The following is a 17,069-nucleotide window of genomic DNA, read 5'->3' as shown; positions in this document are numbered from 1 at the left end:
AGTTTTTACATGGGTGCCAAGGATCAAACTGGAGACCACTGGCTTGTAAGGCGAGCGTCTTACTGACTGAGCCATCTCTGTCCCGCCTGCCTCGGATCCTCCCACTCTGGTTTGCAGAGGCCCAGTTCAGGCAGTCATTTCCGCTGCTTTGGGGCTGTATCTACTTTCTAACTTGGGAATCCCAAGGACACCAGGGCTTCAAGCAAGGAAACTGGACAGGCTGGCACTGGTCGGGAGGCAATGCTTGGACCCTCCTCCAGCCGAATTCCTGAAACCACACCAGCTGTGTTCTCCATGATGGGGTGCCATCTCAGTCTAGACCCCCAGAGGTCTAGAGCAGTGGGTGCGGACCGATGTGCTTGCTGCAGTATAGGGGAGGGGCCATCCTCTCGGCCTGTTGCGTGTGCTGTTCCTGTTCCTTGTACAGTTTGGAAAACGTAGGCCATTTTACGGAAAGGAGGGCTGGATGGTCTTGAGTCCCACAGTTTGGATTCTCCGGTGTGGCAAGTGGGGGGGCACCCTGGGCATAGGGGCTACAGTCATCAGTTCATATCTCTGCACCGTGGAGCTGGTGATAAGAGCCAATGTGGTGAGGCCCATTCCCAATGGCCAGGAGGACCAAGCAAGGTTTTGTGGACAGGCAGGAACAGTTAGAACTACGTCTCCTGATAGGAGCGAAGTAGACCTGTGCTTTCCGTGTGATGGCTACTCTTTCTCGTTATTAAGCTTTAGAAAACAACACTATGTTGAGAGAAGATTCCATCTCAGGGATAAAGACAAACAAAAACATCGCGCAGCAAGACCCTAGGATACGTATGCTTGCATACCTCAAGTGACAGGGAGCTCACTCACTCACAGCGAGGCCTCTTTGCTATTAGAAGTACTCACTGCAAAACAGTCCAGGGCCCTGAAGCACCTGGTGGCCAGTCTTCCTATGGCCCTGTAAAGTCACTCTGTGGAACTTATCCTGAGTCCTGGAGCTTGGTCCTGACCCTCTATAGGTCAGGAGCCTGGCTCATCCCGTCTGCTTCTTCCTGGTTCTGTAGCCCTTCAACCCGCAGTGGCTGCAGCCAGCCAGCCAGCTTGGGGCCCAGGATGACGACTGCAGCCTTTTTCTCTTCTAAATTGTGTCAGGGTAGTCTTGGCTAACCTCACTTCTTACTTTCCCGCGTACGGAGGAGGAACACCTAGACGCTCTCATTTGCTGCGGCTCCATCCTTCTGTTTGTGTGCCTCTATTTGTTCCTTTTCAATATTTCAGCAACACACTTCCGATTTTTCTCTCTGACTCTCGTTATTTAAGAGACTGTGCTAGAGAATCTTTGAAGCGAACGGGAACATATAGAAAAGCCATTTCCACGTCTGTCAAGGGACTGTGGACGTGGGGGGCGGGGCGCGGCTCTCGGATCCTCCAATAACTGTTTGGGGTCCAAGCAGGAGTGTGGGTGAACCACTTTGCTCTCAGTGCTGCCCGGACTCACTTGAGGCCCTCCTGTCCACAGAAACTCCCTTGTGTCAGATTTTGCTCTCTCGTCTGTACTGCGAGCCGGGCTGGCCAGAGCTCTGTCTTCTCTATTTGATTAATGGTATTTTTAGAGCCAATCACCACGGTCACTAAATACAATGAGTTTTCCATTTCTCTTACTTTGCTTTGCATTTCTGGCGTAGTCCCAGCATGTATTTCTCCACTGTGTTCATTGGCACGTAAATCGAGTGTTTCAAATTTCATTATTTGTCACAGTTTTTTCATCATTGTAGGGTCTCTGTAACCCCAGCAGTTCTTTTGACTAAGAAAAAAAATTTTTTCCTATTTCTTTCTTTCTTTTTTTTTTTTTTTAGCATACTACAAGCCTGATGAACCAATGAATCATTTTAGCATGCCCGTGACTTTCCATTTTCTCTGTTTCTTATCCATAAAATATATTTGGGTTTTTAAGTGGATGCTCTTTTTCATAGAGGATATTAATATTAAAATTCTTTATTGTGTTTGTATTAACTTCAACAGGGCTGCTTCCTTCTATATTGAGACTGCTTTTTTTTTTTCAATTTCAGTTTCCATCATAAAATTCTCTTCCTTTTGTCTTTTCAAAGTAGGTAAGGTAATTTAAGCTAAATATAAAATTGGAAAAAATTTAAAACTCTGGTGTCTACATTTAAGTATTTTAATAGCTCACCTAAATTTGAGAGAGTCATATATTGATATTATTCATGTATTTAGAGACTGAGTCTCAAATAGCCCAGGTTGGCCTCAGTTGATATTCTCTTGCCTCAGCTTGCTGAGTGTTGGGATTACAGCTATGTGCCCTTCCATCTGGCCATTAGAAGAAAGGAAAAATGTAAAATAGTGGATAAATTTCGAACTTGGTGAGTTTGAGGCCAGCCTGGTCTACACAGTGAGTTCTAGGATATCCAGGGCAACATAGGAAGACCCCTGTCTCCAAAATACAAAACAAAATGAACAACAACAACAAAACGATTCTCTCTGACCTGGGAAGATGGCGGCCCTCAGCTGAGCTCTGGGAAGTTCACTGCGTCTCTTTTTATTCTATGTGGCCCTCACACCTTTGCCCTGCCTTGAGTTCATCCAGACTGCACTTTGTTTCAAAAGCTATTTTTATCATTTTCCTTCCATTCCTGGTACTTGATATAACTTTTAAAAAATCTTACATTGTTTCCGTGTTTTCCTGTATTATTGTGTTAGAATACACATGAAAATAAAATTTAAAAATAGTAATTTAAAAATTACCTAGCATCCAGCTGCTAGAGTGCAATGTTGTCTGGCATATGGAATTTTTTTCTAGGTTCCCTCTCTGTCTCTGTCTCTGTCTGTCTGTCTGTCTGTCTCTGTCTCTGTCTCTGTCTCTGTCTCTGTCTCTCTCTCTCTCTCTCTCTCTCTCTCTTTCTCTCTCTTTCTCTCTTAGGGATTGTTCCCAAAGCTTTGTCTTTACTTTCAATGATCCTAAATTGACCAAAAGTTCCCTTCTAGTGACTTTTAGAAACAGGTTGTCTATTAAATTTTTATCTAGCCTCTTCCTCTGGTTTGATTTTTGTCAACTGTCAATTCCTTAAAGAGTCTGAATGTCTTTAGCGACTTGTCATCAGATAAAGACCTAATTTAGTTCTTACCAACTAATCTAACAGTCTCCTATCACTGACTGTGGCTTTATTATTGATTTTGAGGAGGGGACCTCATTTTATCTTATTTCTGCCAAATGTCTTAGTACATTATCTGGGGCATCTGAATGCTGGTGTCTGACTTCAGTGAGAATGCTTTTATTATTTCACCATTAAACACAAAGTTCCTATAGAGTCAGCAAGTTACTTCTTATCAGTCTAAGAAGCGCTTTCTATCCCTTCATTTAAATAACTGTCATTTTAAACTATTTATATAAGCAGATGGCTTTTCATTTTCGCTTTATTGATGCGATCCACAATGTTCATAAATGTCTCAGTTGAAAGAAGTTTATATTTCTGCCACAGGTCTGACTTTAGTCACAGGACTTACAGCCACAGAGTACTGAATTCTGCTGGTGGTCTCTCAGTTAGGATGGCTGCCTCTATAATCTGAGCACTGGTTTTCTCTTTTTGTGCTACACCTATCACGTCTGGTACTTGGGTGAACTCTAACAGCAGACACTCAGTAACATCATTATGTGTTCTGACATAGTTCACGGCATATGGGAACCACCAGTTGCTGAAAACACTGAAATAAGTGCCCGCTTGACTCAGGAGCAATCTTTGGTGGCACACAGCTTCTCTCGTGATTACTAGTCTAATGGACGCCTGTCCTTCTTGCTCAGCTGTAGTAAATGGTGCTTTGCATCGTGAGTCTTCAGCTGTGGGGAGGTTTGTGTGACTATACAGGGGACAGCGTTTCTTGCTGCCATTACCTCCTTCCTCTCTGAGCTACTCCTAGATGGGCGTTTCAGTTTGCTTTCTTGATCAGAGCTGAGGATTGCTTTAGAATACCGCGTGCATAGTTTAGTGCAGCATCTGCCTCCGACCTACCCATTACTCTTCCGGATTCTGGTATTTCTGTTTTTAATCTTTATTTTCCCCCCAATTTCCCTAGGACTCTTCCCCCAACCCCATTCTAAATGTTCAAGTGGATTGCTTAATTCAATAATTTAGTTTTCCTCTCCCTTTTTTCTCTTAAAAAAACAAAAAACAAAATACAGCAGCAAGAGCTATATATTTGTTTCCAAATGGTTTGAGCTGCATCCTGTGAATTAATTTTTTTTAAACAACAAATCAAAAACCTCTTGCATTTTTTACTACATCTCAAGCATTTTGTTTCCTGGTTTTCATTTCAGTTTTAAATAGCCAATTATTTTTCTTCTAACAGCCAATTATTTTTCTTCTCCTTCTTCTTCTTCTTCTTCTTCTTCTTCTTCTTCTTCTTCTTCTTTTTTGTATGAGGTCAAAGAATACAGACAATGAATTTCTGTCCTGGGTTGTTTGTTTGTGTGTTTGTTTTGTGTTTTGAGACAGGGCCTCACTATGTTGCTTGGCTGTCCTGGAACTCCATGTAGACCAGCTGACCTCAACTTCAAAAAGATCCTCCTGCCTCTACCTGCCAAATGCTGGGGTTAAAGGCATACACCACCATACTGGGCCTACCTTGTGTTTTTGATGGGTGTTTTATTCTTGCTAGATAGAGAATCCATTTTTGTCAAGTGTTTCTTGGTTACATAAGGATTAAAAATAGGTTACTGATTTGCTTAAAAGCAGACTCAAGACCTATTGAGGAGTATTAATTAGATTGTTTGTGTAGTTCTATTCTAACGTGTTTTTTTTTCTTCCTGTTTAACCTGTTTGAATCTGTTCAAGACTCCGACAGCATTCGCCTTGGCTAGCACATCTCTGAAGTCTGTCTTTCTATACTTGTGTACTGTGCAGTCCGTGCACAAGACTGCAGCGCCAGCCATTGTGGCTTTATCTTCCTTTCCTTCTTTACTTTAGTTTTTGAGTTGCTGGAACACCCAGGGCCTGTGCATACCAGGCCAGTGCTTTATCACTGAGCTACACTCCCAGCCTGTTATTCCCTTTATCAATAGGAAATAACACTTTGTCCCCCCTTTTTTGTTATATACATTTTTATTAGCACATATTGTTGTGTGAAGTAGCAGGTTTCATTGTGCAAGTGTCACACCCAGTCTTTCCATCATACCCCAACCCCCTCATACCCACCGCTCCCCCAGAAAACAACCTTCCCAATGCGGTGACCTTACTCCTGAGTCTCCGTGCCCGTTCTGTCACTTGCTGTCAGAGCTCACTTCTGTTTCCTTTATTGTCATGAGACTGTCACACTGAACACTGTGTCGCTTGTGCGTCCTTGATGAGAGCGGAGTCTGATAATATTTCTGGGTGTGGTTGTTGTTGTTGTTTGTTTGTTTTGTAGGATTTCACTGTGAAGCCCTGGCTGCCTTAGAACTCACCATTTGACCAGGCTGGCCTTGCACTCAACGCCTCCCTCTGCCTCCCAAGTGCTAGGACCGAATACTGGTTTTTGTTGTTTTTTTTTTTTTTAAACTGAACTGAGAATGTTGGGATGTTTCACGTTTACTATCGTTTCTATATTTAGTCCCTTTTCCGGGTCTGTTCACTCTGGTGCTGCATAGTCTGCTGAGTTCGTTTCTTTATCATCTTCAGTGATTTTGAAGATAGATGTTCTGTTTTAGCCACAGAATTCAGCAAAGATCAATGATACATAATGGTGGGTTTCACTATGACATTTTCATATCTCCTCGTGTATTTTGACCATATTCACCCCCCTCACCTCCCATATATGGCTTATCCCCTTCTCCTCATCTAGTCCCCTTCTGCTCTCACAGATACCTATTTTTAATAGTCAGCGGTTACTTTAAGGCTCTTCTTCTTCTTCTTCTTTTTTTTTTTTTTTTGGTTTTTTTCAGACAGGGTTTCTCTGTGTAGCCTTGGTTGGTCTGGACTCACTTTGGAGACCAGGCTGGCCTTGAACTCACAGCGATCCACCTGCCTCTGCCTCCTGAGTTCTGGGATTAAAGGCGTGCGCCACACCCGGCTTTTTTTTTTTTAAATCCTACATTCGGCCTAGTGAGGTGGCTCAGCGACTAAAGGCACTTGCAGGCAAGCCTGACCCTTGAATTCATTCCTCGGGGACCCACATGGCAGAAGAAGAGAACTCAGTACACTTGCCGTGGCACACACAAACACACACACACACACACACACACACACACACACTCATGCACGCACATGCACGCATACATAGAGTAAATATAACGATAGAAATTAAAATCTCTCACTTAAATTTCTGTAATTAATAAAATAAAATAAAAAAAAGAACAGATTTTTTAACTTCTAGTATTCTGTAGTTCTAAGGGTGGCTGTGATCCACACTAGCCGAGCCCACGTTTGAGGAAGAGAGCTGCAAGTGAGGGGCTTGAAGGCAGCAGACACGAAGAAGAGAAGGGAGGAAATGCTGTCAGCTCTGGTGTCACCGAAGCAGCGAGGCTGGGCGGAACCAGCATGCCATACCTTACAGATATGCACAATTACTGCATGCCGATCACAAATTTATCTTACGAAGCTGAAGGCTAAATAGAGTAGAAGAGTGATATTTGGCCCCTTTGTGGAATATTAGCAGACACTTGCCTTGTCCTAGCTACTGTCGCTCATCGTCTACAGCTCTTACAACTCAAACCCCTTCTCTCCTCCTTGTCAGTTGGCATATATTACACATCAGCCCTTATCTTGGTTGTGTGTTCCCAGACCCCCAGCAGAGATGACTGAAACTATAACTACGGGTGGAAATGAACCTAACAGACACCAATGTTCTCCTCTCTCTCCCTCTCTCTCCCTCTCTCTCTCTCTCTCTCTCTCTCTCTCTCTCCTAGCCCAGTGCTGGGGACACCATCCAGAGCCTCCTGCCTGTTGCGGCTCAGCCACTGAGCCATCCTGCAGCCTTTTGTAGGATCATCTCTTATTGCCCGCCCCCTCCGCCCTGCAATGATTGCTTGTCACCATATTCACTCCAAAGGCCCCTTCGTCAGTTTCTGCCACCCATGCTCACTTCCAAGGTGTCCCATCTGATGTCTAAGGCTTGGAGGTGATTCTTGGGGGAGGGGGCATGTTTGAGAGAGGTGTTCTGTGTTCTCCACCCCAGATAGACAATCTGGCTGGCCTTGGAATTCTTCCATCCGTTCCGCCTCAGATCTCTGCTGGTGTTGAGTGTTTTCAAAGAGACGTGCAAGGAACACGGTCAGTTTATTAGTGCATGTCTGTGGCACTGAAGGGTATCCGCAATATAAACAAATCGACACATAAATAAATAACGAGATAAAGTGACGGTGTCTGCAGAACACCTGGGCATGGCTCTCTGTCCATAGGTTTTGCATGGATGCTTGCTTCTAGCTTCTCAGTGGTTCTTGTTTCCTGTCTAAGACAGTGTCACCTCTCTGGGCTCACACAGTTGCAGGAGGCAAAGGAGCCACCCCCAGCCCCTCTGCTCTAATACAGGCACTGTTTGTTTGGCCCATGACCTTCCCCCACTTTTAATTCTTCCTTCTTTCTGGTAGGAAGCTGAGCTTAGCTCCCATTCAAATTGTCCTAGAAGAAAGGAAGGCCAGCTTGGAGACCAGCCGGCAGCCCACAGCAGATGTTGCTGTTGGGATGGAACCTGGGACAGTCCCGCTGATGATGCCTTTGGGCTACTAGCTGGTGTCTCATGTTTATGCAGCATCAGGACCACTCTGCTGGTGCTGCTGTCTGCTCAGATCACCTGCTGCCCAGAGCCCTAGAGACAAGGTGTACAACCCAACAGCTCCTTTGAGATCCACTGGGATGTCCTCCCAGGCTTGCTCCCAGAGAGTAGAGGTGACAGCTCTGGCCTATTCCCATCCTTTTCATAAGAATTTGTCTTAGTTAATTAAGGTTTCTATTGCTATAAGGAGACATCATGACCACGGCAATTCTTATAAAGAAAAATACTTAATTGGGCCTTGCTTACAGTTCAGAGGTTTCGTCCATTATCATCATAGCTGGAGGCATGGTGGCATGCAGACAGCTGGAGAGGTAGCTGAGAGTTCTTCATCCAGAAGAGCAGGAAGCAGGAGGGGGGGCGGGGGCAGGAATGAGCCATGAGGCCATGAGGCCATGAGGCCCGGCTTGAGCGTCTGAGACCTCAAAGCCCACCCCCAGTGACTTCCTCTAAAAAGGCCACGCCTTCCAATTATGCCACTCCCTTTGAGCCTATGAAGCCATTTTCTTTCTTTCTTTCTTTCTTTCTTTCTTTCTTTCTTTCTTTCTTTCTCTTATTCTCGAGACAGGGTCTCTCTGTGTAGCCTTGGCTGTCCTGGACTAACTTTGTAGGCCAGGCTGGCCTCGAACTCACAGCGATCCGCCTGCCTTTGCCTCCCAAGTGCTGGGATTAAAGGCATGCGCCACCACCGTCTGGCTATATGAGGCCATTTTCATTCAAACCCCTACAGGATTCCTCTCACAGGCAGCTGGGTTTAGGAAGCCCCAAGACTATGGCCAAGGTTCCCTCAGAGCTGACTGTGGAGGGGAAGCTCTTCCGGCTTACTCTTTCCTTCCTCCCTCTCCTTTCTCGAAGGCAGCCATGTGAGGATTTGAATGCTCATCCTCTTCCTGCTTTGCTCCCCAGTCAGCTTCTTGGCTGTCTAGCACTGTCTCAGCACCTGCTTCTGACTTGGAGGGGCTCAGCCAACTACAGTGCCATCTGTAGATTGCTGCAGGCTTGGGTTGGCTGGAACAGAAGGTGCCATTGCTCCAGGCCTTAGGCTAAGTGTGGACCAGTCTTTATCCTAAGTGGCTTGTCTTCTCTAAGGATGGCTGGTTCATCTTTTTCAGAGTATATCTGTGGCTTCTTATTTTATTCCTGAGAAGATCCAGATTAAAAAAAAAAGATTTATTTTTTATTTTATGTGTATGAGAAATTGCTGCTTGTATATACGTACCACAGACCGGAAGAAGGTGTCAGATCCCCAGGGCAGGGTGAGGAGGCCAGGTAGGGGAGTTACAGACCATTGTGAATCTCCATGTGGATTCTGGGAACTGAACTCAGGTCCTCTGTGAGAGCAGCAAGTCCTCTTAACCACTGAGCCATCACTTCAGCTCCCTTCGAGGGTTCTTTAAAAGATGATCCCCCTTCTCCCCTCAGAAGGAAGTGAGAGGGTTAGTAGTTCAGATCCTCTAACTGTGCCATTAGCTAGAAGTAACTTTTTCAATTTCTGATTGCTTTATGCCTGTCCATAGGGAGAGCATATCTTTGGCATCAGAGATCACCTTCTGAGAAGACTTAATTTGAAGTCTTTTAGTAATTTAAAGGGTAGTTTTGCCAGGGAATCCAACAGCTGAATCCTGTTCTCTCTGTCTTTGTCTCTCTTTCTCTTTCTCTGTCTCTGTCTGTCTGTCTGTCTGCCTCTCTCTCTCTCTCTCTCTCTCTCTCTCTCTCTCTCTCTCTCTCTTTCTCTCTCACACACACACACACACACACACACACACACAATCAATTTACACTTACTCCAGCAGGCAAATCATTACTTTTGACCAGACCAATTTTCTCCTTTCCCTCACTGTTGTTTCTCTTTTTCCTCCCTCCCTCCCTCCCTCCCTCCCTCCCTCTGCCCTTCCCTCCTTCAGCCTTAGGGGTTTATTACTGTGAAGAGACACCATGACTACACAGCTCTCATAAAGGAAAACATTTAACTTGGTGCTGGCTTACAGTTCAGAGGTTTGGTCTATCATGGTGCTGGGGAGGTAGCTGAGAGTTCTACAGCTGGATCCGCAGGCAGCAGGAAGAGAGAGTGACACCAGGCCTGGTTTGAGCATCTGAAACCTCAAAGCCCACCCCTAGTGACACATTTACTCCAACAAGGCCTCACTTCCCACTAGTGCTACTCTCTATGGGCCTATGGGGGCCACATTTTATTCAAACCGCTGCACACATTTTCCAACCCTCTTTTCCTTTTGCAAGTGATCTCTCTGTGTTCTATAATCCAGTCTTGAACTCCTGAGCTCAAGTAGTCCTCCTGGGTGTGGAGATTACAAGTATTGCTCCATCATATCCAGTGTGTGTGTGTGTGTGTGTGTGTGTGTGTGTGTGTGTGTGTGTGTGCGTGTGTCAGTGCACATGTGTGTAGGCCCAAGGTCAGTGTCAGGTGTCTTCCAAATCTTTCTCTACTTTTATGGCTTTTGTTTGTTTGTTTGGTTGGTTGGTTGGATGGTTGGTTTTTTTTTTTTCCCAAGACAAAAACCTGGCTGTCCTGGTCTCACTTTGTAGATCAGGCTGGCCTCAAACTCACAGACCTCCGCCTGCCTCTACTTCCCAAATGCTGGGATTAAAGGCATGTGCCACCATACCTGGCTCTCTACTTTAGTCTGAGTTCAAATCCTGGCACTCACATAAAAGCTAAGCACAGTGGAGTGCAGCCCCACTGGCCAGTGAGCTCCAGGTTCAGTGAGAGACTCTGGTCTGTCACAGAAAACAAAGGGGAAAAGTGGCAGAGAATGACAGAGAAAGACCTCTCACACCAACCGACCTCTACCTCCACAAACGCACACGTGTGTGCGCACACGCGTACACCCCCACCACTCCCCACCCAAACACATCCAAATCTTTTCTTCTCACATGCTCTCTAGGGAGCTGTGTGTAGGCTAAACAGCCGGGGGATAGAAGTTCTCTTGGCAGTGACGACGTAGCTAAGGAACGAGCCGCAAAGATGTATGGTGTGGAAGTCTCGGTCACTCGGGAAGACACTTGGAAGCCTAAATGTTTGTTTGGCGGCTTCCGGTGGGATGAGTGATTTCCCATCTAACAATAAATTGAGGGAGGCTGTTAGAGAAAGAGAGAGAACTGAGTCATGTACACTCATATAGAAGAATTTCTAAGAAACACTGTTCACTCGAAAAGCAAGGAGCATGTAGGTATAGTGACTTTTTTTTTAAATTTCAGAGATACTGAACTTATGTATATGCTTTTGAAAATATGACTATAACTAGAAGCTCCCAGAGAAAATCTGCAAGCAGGCATCGTGCATGGTTACCTCTGCAAGGTACAACCGAGACCCGGGGGTGCTGCGGAGGCTTGTGCTTGTGTAATCTCTGGATAATTTATTGAATCTTTGTAACTGGAGTTATGGATGAGCCCCCACATGTGCCTCAGAATCAAACCCAGGTCCTCTGCCAGAACAGTTAGTGCCCTTAACCAAGGAGCCACCTCTCTAGCCCCAGTCTTCATTTTTAAATTTCATTTTAATTTTTTTTGAGATGGTTTCAGTGTGTATTCCTGGCTGGCCACCCCCAAACTCATAGCGATCCACCTGCCTCTGCCTCCTGGGTGCTGGGATTAAAGGTGTGTGCCACCACAGCTAGCTTAAAATGTATAGCCCTGACAGGCTTAGGACTCACAATCTTCTTATTTCTGCCTCGTCAGTATATCCTACCAGGATGTGCTGCCTCAATGGACTTCTTTCTTTAAATTGAAAAAACAAAAACCAAACTTTAATTTATTTTGTGAGTATGTGTATCGGTATATATTATGCACACAGGTATATATGCATGTTCACATGTGTATGTGTTTATGTGCATGCATGCATTTATGTTTGTGTGTGTGTGTGGCAAGAATTTTGTTTTGTTTTGATTTTTGAGACAGAGTTTCTTCTGTGTAACCTTGGTTGTCCTGGAATTCACTCTGTAGATCAGGCTGACCTTAAACTCAGAGATCCATCTGCCTCTGCCTACCAAGTGCTGGATTAAAGGCATGTACCACCACCACCTGGTGTGTAGTGAGAATTTTATTTAAAAAAAAAAAAACAACAAGCAGTTACATTATGTGACTATGTTTTTGTTTTAATCCCAGGTGTGTGATATGGGGCTGCTTCAGATTGTTTATGGCAGCTGACTATAACTTGTCTCATGCTCTGGCAGGGGCGTGATTTGTACCAGATGCAGACTGTTCAATTCTCAGACTTCTTGAAAGGAATAAATGGGAGAGCCCCAAGAAGGCTTGGAGGGGGTGGTGGTGTTTGCTGCCTCTGCTGCTGCTGGTTCATCCTGCTGCTACGTTTGCTGTTATGCTTGCTATTGCTGGGCTGCTGAACTGTGGGATATTCTGATGAAGAAGATTGGACTTGCTGCAAGGAACTCTACATCCCTAATCAGCAAGAAGCAGTCTACGTCCCCTTTCCTCTCTAATCTTCTTTCTCTCCTACCTAGTGTTGGGGAGTTAGAAGGGATTAGGGTGGAAAGGAATGGAGGTAGATATATAAGAACCCAATAAAATAATAAAATAGATAAATAAATACACTGGTGTGTGTGTGTGTGCACGTGTGCTAGTCAGAGGATGATAGCGGGTATCTCCTTCAACCACCCTTCACTTACATACTGAGGCAGGATCTCTCTCGAACTCAGAGCTCAGCAATTTGACTACTCTAGGTGACCAGCTTGTTTCTGGGATCTTGACCTCCCTCTCCTCCCATGCAACAGTATGATGAGTGAGCCACTCTGCCCATCCGGCTTATGGGCTCTGGGGATCTAGACTCCCATCCTCATACTTGGCATGGCAAATGCTCCACCCACAAGCCATCTCCCCAGCCCCTTGTTCTGTGTTCATTACTTGCAGTGCATTAAGCGTGGGTTGCTAAGTGTTTGCCACTCTCTGCCGAGTGGTTTTAGCTGTCCGTCAGTTCAAGGGAGTGAGAGGAACTCTCTCATCTACTGTTGGTGTTGCAGGCGAGAACATGAGCCAGCTGGAGAGTGAGAACTGCTCCTTCGATTATGTGGATAAGCTGACAAGTACCTTGCAGCTGGCAGTCCATATCCCCACTTTCCTCCTTGGCCTGGCTCTCAACCTGTTAGCCATCCGAGGCTTCAGTGCCTTCCTGAAGAAGAACCAGACAGAATACATCGCCACGTCCATCTACATGATCAACTTGGCTGTCTTCGACTTACTGCTTGTGCTCTCACTCCCATTCAAGATGGTCCTGCCGCAGGTGGAGTCCCCTTCGCCGGCCTTCTGCACTCTGGTGGAGTGCCTCTACTTCATCAGCATGTACGGGAGTGTCTTCACCATCTGTTTCATCAGCCTGGACAGGTTCCTGGCCATCCAATACCCATTCCTGGTCAACTACTTCCGGTCCCCTAGGAAAACCTTTGGGATCTGCTGCATCATCTGGATCCTGGTATGGATCGGAAGCATCCCCATCTATACTTTCCACAGGGAGGTGGAGAAATACAAATGCTTCCACAACATGTCTGACAGTACCTGGAGCGCCAAGGTCTTCTTCCCTTTGGAGATCTTTGGCTTCCTCCTTCCCATGGGCATCATGGGCATCTGTTCCTACAGGAGCATCCAGATTCTGCTGGGCCAAGAGGCTGGAAAGAAAGCCGGCATCTGGACCATTGCTACTAATCTTGTCGTCTTTGTGGTCTCCTTCTTCCCAGTGCACCTGGGTTTCTTCCTGCAGTTCCTGGTGAGGAATGGCTTTATCTCGCAGTGCAGAGTCAAGCAGGGCATCAGCTTATTCTTGCAACTGGCTCTGTGTTTCTCCAACATCAACTGCTGCCTTGACGTTTTCTGCTATTACTTTGTCATCAAAGAATTTCATATGAGCCAATCTGCCAGGACACCATGATCACCAGGGGTTAAGGGAAGGCACCTCTCTCAAGGGAAGGAAATCCCACTCCCAAATTCTCGTAAGGAATGTCCTGTGTTTCCCTTTGGACACTTAGTACCATCTTTGTTCCTTATACCCCTAAAAATCTTTCGGCAGCACCTGGATGGCTGGCATATGTTATACTTGTTTTGGGTTTGCTAAGGAACCAGGTGAAGCCCCCATTTCTAAGTCCCAAATGCATGAAGCAGAAGAATCAAAAACCACAACAGAACAAGACAAAACACAATGTGACTTCAAAAGTCTGTCTCTCAGCTTTCCTATCCTTCCATTCTGTTGGAAGAGCCCAGAAAGGAAGAGAGATGGAGAATGGATCAGGGCGGGGAATCTAGAGCATTTTCACAGAGAGTCAGGGATAAGGAAGAAAGATAGGATTAGATGGAAGGATTAGATGGAAGGAGGGTGGGTGGGAAGCAGGTCATGGGCAAAGAGGAGACCCGATGGTGCCAATAGGAGCGGGGTAGAAAGGGACTAGACTGTACCCAGGGAAGGAAAGAGACACAGCAGAGCTGGAATTGGATGTCCCCTCTCCTATTGTCATCTGGTAGTGGTGCTGTCCCAGGACTAAGAAAGTCCCAGCCTAAAAAAAGAAAGCTCTTGCCAGTGGCACAGGCTTTTAATCTCAGCACATGGGAGACAGAGGCAGGAGGATCTTCTATGAGTTCGAGGCCAGCTTGGTCTAGAGAGTGAGTTCCGGGACAATCATGGCTCAGAAAACAAAACAACGACAAAAACAAACAAACAAAAAACTTAAACAACAACAGAGAGAGAGAGTTGGGGGGGGGGGAAGCCCGATCTCTGACTCTCTGAGCTCTTTGAAGCCTGGGAAGCAGTTCATTAAACCAGTATGAAGGGGATGAGAAAGAATTGGTCTTAACTTGGTTCTGCTATAACGGAATGAAGAAGTTGTCCTTATTAGGTCCTGGTTGGGCATCTGGCACTGGTGTTGTGACACTATTTAGGGAGCTGGCCAGGAACTGAGGTGGGGGAGAATTATCTTCACCAGGCAACACAAAGGCCTGGATTTGAAGTGATCCCCAGTTCCTGGGGGGACAACCACAGACAGCCGAATCAGCGTTGGATCCGTCATCAGCTCCTATGTGGAGAGGGAGCCCTCAGTGACAGCTGAACCTCACTTGCGATGACTCAGCGGTTCCAGAGAGTGAAATGACTAGAAGGATAAATTGTGGGGTGTTTTTGCAAGACGGAAGGAGTGGGGTGAGAGGAAAGCCATGAGCCGTCACGCGAGTGAGACACAGATCTTTAGGAAGAAAAGCAGCCACCGCCCTAACTAACTCGATCCCACAGGATAGGAGTCTGGAGGAAAGGTGGCCACATCGGGGAGGAATAGGAGAAGGTGGAGAGGGAGCTATAATCTGGGACCTACTCACAGAGTAGACGATGGAGGTGAGGCAACGTGTAGGAGGAAGGAGGGGCTAGAGAGGGAGGAAGAGGAAGGAGAGGGGGCAAAAGGAAAAGGAGAAGAGCAAGGAGGAAGAGGAGGAGGAGGAAGGCAGATGAGCAGGAAGGGGGAATATAGAAAAGGTGAATAGGGAGGGCAGAGGCAGGCGGCTGCCTCCTGAGAGTCCGCCATTCCCACACTAACAGAAGCCATTGAAGGGCAGGCACTTGTGCTCCTCCCTGGTGGCTGTGGCCGTGTTCTGGTTGCACTCTGGAGCCACCTGTGGGCCACTGAAGTAAATTTAAGGAAGGAATAGTCAGGACCTTGGCAGTCGCTGTAGAGAAGTGAGGGCAGCAGGACCGGAGTCTCACCTCAGGGCTGGGCCTCCAGGGGCCCGTTGATGGAGAGTCGGGGTCACACAGACCTGGAAACAGGGCTGGCAGCCTTGGATGTTGTTTTGTCCCACAGCTGTCTTGGACAGAGATACCACCTGCGACACCAAGACAACCTGACTGTCACATATGGCAGGTCATGTGAGCGGTGCTTGGGACCACCTCCTCCGTGTTCTCTCTGTGTAAGGAGCTGCTAGCACACACAACAGTCAGGCGGTCCCCTCTGTGGGCAAGAGTGTCTGCCAGGCAGGAGTCCCCAGGTTATTGGGCTGAGTGCCTGCCATCCCACCCAGTCGATGACCAAGGCTAAAACCTGGTGTGTGTACAGCAAGACTCTACAGTGGAAAGGGCTCCGGGTCCCAAGAGCATCATTACAAAGAAGGCAGGGGATCTAAAGCCATAAACTGAGGAGAGATAAGGACAAGATCCCTAGAGAGAGGGACAACTGTGTTAGATTAGTGACCCTGGACCTGGAGATGAGGGGAATAGGCTTTGAGGATGCACCGATTCATTCCAAAATAGTGAGCGAAGGGAAGGAAATCCTTGTCTTTTCCCTCAGACACTTACCTAGTGTATGTCCAGACTTGGAGGCCCAAGTCACCAGTCCAATGGATCTTCAACTGGCAGTTGGCTCAGCAGCACAGGAAATGGGGAGGGTCAGTGTTAGAGTTGGGGTACAGCAGATTGCAGTCAGAGAGTGGGGGAAACCCAGGACTTGGTTGTGGAAAAGGCCTGGATTCCTGTTACTAACGCCCGCAGGGCTAGAAGCTGTTGTTAAACTGTAAATAGGATCTTATTTGTACCCAGCCTAGAAAAACCTGACACATTGGTTACATGTACAGCTGTGAGATCTAGCAAAAATTAATTGGAAAACCAATTTGATTAACATGCTTTGCCAAATAAACAAATTGATACAGTGCACTGTGACCTTGTCTCAGACTTCAGTGTCTAGTTCCTGAGAAGAACTGTTTGGTCTCTTATGGCCCCTTACCAGCCACTTGAGCAACCAAGTACGTTACAGGGGCGCCTACATCAGGACCACAGCCAATTGGTCAGGAACCGGACCTGTGGGGTCTAGTGCACAGTCACCTGGGTGCTCAGTCATCTGTGGTAGCCAGTAGGTCTCACGAGCCTGGCCCCAATCCCTTTAAGCCTCTTCCTCCATCTTTATCCCACCACGACACTGTTCGTATACATGAGGGGCCTAGTCCAAGAGGCCTATTGACCACATGTCCTCCATTAGTGATGCTTCTTTCTCTGGCTAGTTATGGTGCAAATCTACCTTTCCTCACAGGGAACCCTTCCTCATCTACCACAGCCCCTGACAGGCATGGCCCGATAGGCTTAGGCTTAGGCTTAGGCCTACGTCACCCCTTTTTCCTAGGTACCCACAAGTTCTAAGTCATGACCTGGGTGGATGTGGAAGGTTGATCAGGGACATCCTCATCCCTGAACAGTCATCTTTCTGTTAACCATAGCTATCGCCTTTGACTCCCAGAGGAGTTGATTGGAGAGTGCTTGCTCATCAGCGGCATCTGTCAGCTCTGTTCCTCGTGAGTCCCCTCCCTGTGGACCCTTTGAAGTTGGAGTCATTACAGTA

The 17,069-nt window shown here is 46.6% G+C and overlaps 1 protein-coding gene across 12 annotated transcripts in view; it reads left to right on the top strand.

Moving 5' to 3' along the window:
• Positions 1 to 16,385, top strand: part of GPR55 (G protein-coupled receptor 55) — a 107,854-nt gene extending 91,469 nt beyond the window's left edge. For all 12 annotated transcript variants that reach the window (XM_084779212.1, XM_084779211.1, XM_084779209.1 and 9 more), the window contains one exon: positions 12,735 to 16,385. In XM_084779212.1, coding sequence (XP_084635338.1) covers positions 12,743 to 13,636 — 894 coding nt within the window. In that variant the 5' untranslated portion in view covers positions 12,735 to 12,742 and the 3' untranslated portion in view covers positions 13,637 to 16,385. The remainder of the gene's footprint in view (positions 1 to 12,734) is intronic.
• The last annotated feature ends 684 nt before the right edge of the window (positions 16,386 to 17,069 follow it).

This window comes from Acomys minous, assembly GCF_964271855.1.
Source record: "Acomys minous genome assembly, chromosome: 4".
In the NCBI taxonomy this organism is placed as follows: Eukaryota; Metazoa; Chordata; class Mammalia; order Rodentia; family Muridae; genus Acomys; species Acomys minous.
This window is presented reverse-complemented; position numbering and strand designations above follow the sequence as displayed.